At 56.3% G+C, this 6,608-nt stretch overlaps 1 protein-coding gene across 2 annotated transcripts in view; it reads right to left on the bottom strand.

Moving 5' to 3' along the window:
* Nucleotides 1–2,025: 2,025 nt before the first annotated feature.
* The window catches only part of GTF2IRD1 (GTF2I repeat domain containing 1), a 109,300-nt gene continuing 104,717 nt past the window's right edge, over nt 2,026–6,608 (bottom strand). The window contains exons 25-27 of one of the 2 annotated variants that reach the window (XM_012640251.1): nt 5,584–5,621; nt 3,262–3,398; nt 2,026–2,251 (exon numbers count right to left, since the gene is read on the bottom strand). In XM_012640251.1, the coding sequence (XP_012495705.1) occupies nt 2,183–2,251; nt 3,262–3,398; nt 5,584–5,621 (244 nt within the window). In that variant the 3' untranslated portion in view covers nt 2,026–2,182. The remainder of the gene's footprint in view (nt 2,252–3,261; nt 3,399–5,583; nt 5,622–6,608) is intronic. The other variant, XM_012640250.1, reaches the window with a different exon arrangement.

Genomic DNA, 6,608 nt, shown 5'->3' with positions numbered 1-6,608 from the left:
CATTTGCACTCTGTGCTGTGGGGAGGGGAGAGCAGAGGAGGGTTTTAACCCAGAGTGGCAGGATGGGATGGGGGGATGGGTTACAGGAGATGGGGTTGGTGGCAGCTGCAAGCCTGCTGCAGACCATCTTGTCCCCAATTTCACAGGCAGTTTCTGCACCCAGGGCAGCCAGTGGAGGGGCCACCCCTGCCTTGATCCTGGAGAGGAAGAGGAGGGCCTGGCCCAGGGCAGGATGGCGTGGAGGGCCTGGTGGCTCTGGGGCTGGGATGTGGGCGGGAGGAGGGCCCTGCTGGCTGCTGCCTGGGCGGAGTGGCGCCTGCAGAGAGAGGAACAGTTTGGGGGTGTGCCAGGCTTGCGGTTTCTGGCATCTCTCCAGGGTGAAGCGCAGCCTGGAAGGCTGGGACAGTCCCTTTCCTCCCAGCTCTGGGCACGGGGCTGACCCTGGGGGCTGGCAGTGGCCCCTGGACTGTCATGTACTCACTGACTCAGAACTCAGTTCCTCCAAGCCATAGGCCTCATTTCTGGATCCCAGATGGGCCATTAGAGCCAGATCCCGGGGCTATCCTGACTCCTTCACTCGCCAGCACCCCCCACGCCCGCTGATCTCCTTGTCACTCTGCACCTGACCAAACCACTGCCACCTCTTGCTGGAACTACAAGGGCTTCCCACGTGGCCTCCCAGGTTACTCCTCCTCTGACCCTTTGCAGGCAGGGGCGCCTTCCGCAGATGCAGATCGGGCCTGGCTCTCCCCTGGGTACCCCGCGCGTGACTCTCATTTTCCCTCTGGAAATCGCCATGGCCTGGCCTTTGAGGCCTTCCACGTGGGCCGGTGAGAAAGGACACAGCCTCGCCCCAGACTGCACGGCTGGGCAAACCCAGGCGGAATCTCTGCCCCGCTCACCCGTCAGCCTGCCACCACGTGCAGGCACAACTGCCCACCGTCCTCAGAGGCCCCGACGGAGGCCCTCACCAAGTCCCCATCTGTCCCTCCATCTCACCTCCAGCTGCGCTCCCTCCGCTCTGACGACTCTTTCTTATTCCTGGGATGCGCAGGTCCTCAGTCCAGCCCCCTGCCTTTGCCTTAGAAAACTGTCCCACCCTGCCCTGCCCCTCTGTCCTGCCAACGCCTGACTATTCTTTTGTGTCTCAGCTTCAAGGACTCTCCCTGATTTCTGCACCAGGTGAGGTCCCCCTGCTCAGCGCTCCAGGGCACCTGCCTCCCCAATCAGGACATTTAGCTGACACACCCATCACGGGGGCGGGGGGAGGGGGGCTCAGTCAATGCGTGTCGGGTGAATGGGCACCATCGAGTGCCAAGCCCTGGACTGCCGGGCTCTTGTGACTCGTCTTTCTGTCTCCAGTCTTGTCCCTTCCTCCAACTTCCCATCTACCACCACAGTGGTCTGAGACACAGCTGGGACCCATCACTCTGCTGCCCAAATGCCCAGAGCTCTCTAGAACATCCTGCCCCCATCTGGAGGCTTCCCCAACCCCCTCTCCAAGGAGCCTTCCCTCCAGCCACGGGGACACCCCGGGCTGGGCTGCTCTCTGATGATCTTACTTAACACTCTTGACTGCACTGGAGTTATCGGGGTCAAGACAGTGTTCCTCCCCACACTGCGTGCTCCCTGAGGCTATTCCCGCCTGCCCTGGCCCAGCCCCAAGCAGAAGGGATGAGGGGCTGTCGCTCCACACACAGGACCAGCTCACAGGCTGCAGGGAGGGGAGGTGGCGGTATGTGGCTGGTACACAACAGACTGTGGTCTAGCCACTGTCTGGCAGCAGGAGGCGTGTCTGTCTGTGGCACTTTTGCAGCTTCTTGTCTTGAGGTCACATGTCACCAGCAGCAAAAAAGAAGTGAGGTCTGTCGGGGACACCACCTCTGCTATGGCAAGGAAGGAGGGTGGCTTGGCAGGCCACCTGAGCTGGGTTTCCCCACTTCAGCCCCAGTGACAGCTGTGGCCGCAATCCCAAAAGAGAACATGCAACAGTTAAGAGCAAAGGCAACGCTTTTTTTTTTTTTTTTTTTTTACTTATTTAAAAAGGCCTTGGTGGCAGGAATATAGTGTAAAAATCATTGGAAAAACTAAAAGGCATCGATACATATCCGAATATACACTTTGTACATAAATTACATTTCCTTTAGTCTTTCTGAGTGAGGTCCTGATTCAGTACTGAGGTCTAGTAATTAAGAGGTCCCGGGAGCTGCACGTTCAGGCCGGCATAGTCCACCATGTACATTGGCCATTGCTAGAGAGAGGGACAAACGTACCGGGTTAGGACTCCAGGTGACGCGGAAAGAACACCAGAACACTTAACTCTGCTTTCTGAAGGGCTTCCTCAGATGCTATTTATTTTGAGGCCGCCGAGGCCCAGAGAGGGGACGTGACCTGTCCAGGGTTCAGCAGTGGCCACGGAGCCTGGGCTGGAGCCTTCTCACTGTCCCACCTGTGTCCCAGGGTCTGGTCACATGGGGGGGCCAGAGGGTGAGGCCTGGCTCAGCACAAGTGTTCGCCCGGTGAACGCAGCCTCTCTCCCAAGGAGCTGCCCGCCTCTCTGGGGGCTGGAGGAGCTAGGGACCCTCCGCGGGCACGCAGACACCTCGGTGGGGACCAAGGCAGAGCCTGCACCTTCGGGTTCTCCAGGATGGGGTTGAAGGGAGATACAGCCAGAGGATAAAGAAATCCAAAAATCATTTTCAAATATGCTCCCCATTTGCACTCAGGATTTCAAAGCTAATAGTTTGAAATCAGAAAGAACTTTTTAGTGCGTGCCCTTAATGAGGTTTTCCTCCCGGGTAGGAGAGAACTAACCCCAGCACCATAGCAGGACAGAGAGGTGAGTTCTCCATGCCACACGGAGCCGCTGGGGCCACAGCTGAGTCCACCTACCCTTTGACTCCTGTTTTCCTCGTCTACACACTGTGGGTGACACCCACACCCCGCAGGGTGGTGGCGAGGCTGGGAGCTCTGCTGCGGGGCAAGGGCAGGTCCCGTCCCTCTCCTGGGCCTCGGCTGGCCCAGCTGCCCAGTGGGGATGTGAGTTCCTGCCCGGGTGTCCGTGAACACCCAGTGAGAGGGACAGACTGTCTCATGGGTAGGACAGGCAGATGTGTCTGCACCCCAGAGGCTGGAAGGCCCCACTCAGAGCCCGGTGCCTCCCCGTACCCCGAACCCACATCCTGGAGTAGACGGCCTTGCCCGAGTGAGGGGCGAGGGCCAAAGAGAAGAGTGGTCGAGTCCAGATCTGTGCAACTTTACCACGAGCGAAATCTGGTTGGTGGATGCCACAGACTCTGGGTTAGAGGATGAGGAAGAGGAAGACGAGGAAGAAGAGGAGACGGAGTTGCCTTCGGACACCCGCTTCCTCTTGCGCTTGGGAATGCTGCTGTCTTTGGCTGGTGGGAGAAAAGGCGGTTGACACTGGACGCCAGGGCCGTTCTGTCTCAGCCTCCCGACCTCCCTGGAGAAGGCCTCTGTCTTCAGGGTTCAAGTCCCGTTCTCAGCATTCGAGGTTCCCGACCCCTGGGTAGCCAGGGCGCACCTGTCCAGCCTCCTTCTGTAACGAGGCCCGAGGGTCCACCTGCCCCAGTGCCCTGCTCCCACTCACCTGCCTGCCTTTGCCGACACCATGTCCTCATCCCCGGGTCCTCTTATAGCTTCCCCAGACCACCCAGCCTGGGGTCCCGGCCTCCCCAGGCCCCCCAGGGCCCTTTCTGGGCCCAGCATCCCCTCGCAGCCTTAGACAGTGTGGGGAAAAACTCGGCCTCCAGAGCCAAGCGGACTCTAAGTCCCTAAGTGGCCCTGAGCCGTGAAACGTGAGTAACATCTTGCAGCATTGCCGGGAGGAGCCCAAGACCATGCGTAGAGCCCTTAGCACAGCGCCTGGCCCCCAGCAAGTGCTCACAAACTAGAACTGGTATTAACATGGTTGCTGTGGTTACCGCTGGTGTGTGATGGCCCTGAGCTGACAGTTCACAGGTTTGACAAGTGGACAAGCAGTGCCCCGGTGGTAGGAAACTCTGGTTTAGAATCAGAAGTCCTAAGTTCAAATTCCACTGTGGCCACTTAACTAGCTGTGCGACCCTGGGAAAATTTATTAACCACTCTGAGCCAAATGGGGAAAACAATGTGACATGAGACACAAAGGAGATATGCATGAAAGAGCCTGGTACCCAGCCCAGCTCCAAGCGGGGCTTGGCAGGTGTTTTGTTGCTGCCAGATTAAATTGATGTGAAAGTGTAAGACTTTCAACAAAGACCTGCAACTGTGTGCTATGTAAGCCCCTTTTGGGGCTTGATGGAGGGGACCGGTTACCATGTGGACACCTCACCCGCCAACCAGAAGGTCCTAGTGACACAGTTAGGGCAGGCTGGGCCCACGGGGCCATCGTCCATCCGGCTGGTGCAGAAAACCCAGAGCCTGGGGGGCGCGCGGTGGCGTGAGTAGAGGAGCGGGTGCAGGGGGGAGCCCAGGGGAGCCCAGGCTGTGAGCCAGAGAGGGGTTTTTGTGGGAAACACCACATGAAAAGGAAGTCAGAGGTGCTAGCTGCCACCCTCTGTCCCAGGCTGGTCCATGGGCTGTGGCCACCTTGGGGTCACCATGAGACCCTAAAGATAGATGGCCACGGTGGGGGGAGTCGTGGGGGGAGTGCTGGATTGTAGGTGACAGCATCCACCCTCAGAGCATTCGTCCCAAACTCTCCTCCCTGAGTCCTCCGCAGGGCCTTCTGTGTCTCTGCCTTTGACCTAGGAGAGCAGCTCTCAAACCCAGTCACCTCCAGACTCCATGTCCTTCTAGTGCCATGCCTGACCCTTGCGATCGGCTCTTGATAGGAGGAGGTGGCTTCCAGTTGGGCTGTCCCAACCTAGGCTGTGGAGTTCCAGGTGGACCTGGACCCACCTGGAGTCGGGGCTCAGGTCCTAGGAGCCAGGGTGGGGAGGAGCCTCTCTGAATCCCATCACGGTCCCCATGGAGCAGCCACACTGGGCCCGTGGTTCACAGTGGTCTGTGGTCCCGACAGCAGGCTCTAGGCAGCCTCTGACACTGTGTGGCCCTGGCCAGTCCCTTCCCCTCTCTGGGTCTCAGTGTCCCAGCTGCACGACGAGGGCAGGACCAGAGCCGTGTGAGCACACTTAATCAGGTTCTCCCAAGTCCGATCACACCTCTGCTCCATCAGAACCGTCGTGCCAGCCGGCCTCCCAGGTGCTGCCGAGCGGGTCTGTGTACCCTGCAAATGCAGGCAGAGCAGGGGGCCCAGCCTCGGGCAGCACCTGCCTGCCTCACCCCTGTCGGTCACGTGCCACCCCTCCCCTACCCAGGCGGCCTCCGGGATCCTCCCTGAGGGCCAGCCTGCCCCTTGTCTTCTCTAGCTGACTCAACACACCCTGTCGTGCAGGCTTCTTGGGGTTTGCTGGGGGCTCTTGGCCTTGGGGAAGTGTGCGGGGTGGGAGTATGCTTTTCTCGAGGTAGTCGGCCATCTACTGCGTGCCCACCTGGACCACATCTGTCTCTGCCTTCTTGAAGGCAACAGACCCTGGTCCCCATGAGGCAGAAGGGTGGCTTCTTCAGCCTCTGACTCACCTGGCACCTTGGCATCATTGCAGATTTCCGCAAAAGGTCTGAAAAAGAAAGAAATGAGGTGGCAGTTAGAAAAGGAGGCTTCCCCTCCTTCTCACCTGCTTCCTGAATATGGGCAGCACCCCCATGAGAGACGAGCAGGTGAGATGCTGCCGCTGTTGCTGGAGCCAGGTAGGACCCAAATGAAAACCAGAGCATCCCGCCTACCCCCCGGGGTAGGTGTACAATGGGCCCGGCCAGGAAATCACCTGTGATCAGAAACATGCGCCTTTATGCAAGTAGATATTTGTCACAATATTATTTTAAACATATCTTTTAATTTTAATTGTATTGATTATTTTACTTGCAGCATTATTTATATGAACAATAAAAAAAGAGAGAAGTAACTTAAATTTCCATCAGCAGAGGATGTTATGATCTATCTAGATTATTGACGATTGGCCGGTCATTAAAGGGAATTATCACAGCCATGGGTGGTACTCAAGTGCCTACAAGGTCAATGTCAAGGTCATGATGGCCAGACAGGAAACAGCAACTTTTATGTACTGCCGACTGATACATACCATGTGATGTCAGTTTCACTCCCCCCAAAAGGATATCTAATAGGTATATAAAGAAAAGTGGAAGGAAAACTCCAGAATGTCTTTGGTGGTTGTCTCTGGGAGGTATGGTTATGGGGTGGGCATTTTCTCCTTATAGTTTCCTGCATTTTCTAGGACTTAATTCAGGGGGTGAACCATCCATGGGAGGGAGGGAAACCTCTATTTTTTTATTTGATTTTGGATAATTTGCCTTTTGTGGACACACGCAAATATTATTGTAATTTTAAAGCATGCACTAGAAAATTGAAACATGTAATATAAAATCGGAAAGAAAATACACGTAGGGAAAAAAGTATAAAAGAGATGCACCATAGCATCGACTCCGACAGGAGAGTCATGGGTCATCTTCTACCTTTTTGTATTTCCCAAGTTTGCTCTGTGTATTGTTTTTAAATCTGAAAATAATCAAATAAACTTTTTTTTTTT

This window comes from Propithecus coquereli, unplaced genomic scaffold (assembly GCF_000956105.1).
Source record: "Propithecus coquereli isolate 6110/MARCELLA unplaced genomic scaffold, Pcoq_1.0 Scaffold150, whole genome shotgun sequence".
NCBI classification, from domain to species: domain Eukaryota; kingdom Metazoa; phylum Chordata; class Mammalia; order Primates; family Indriidae; genus Propithecus; species Propithecus coquereli.
The sequence above is the reverse complement of the archived record's forward strand: the minus strand, read 5'-3'. Positions and strand labels throughout refer to the sequence as shown.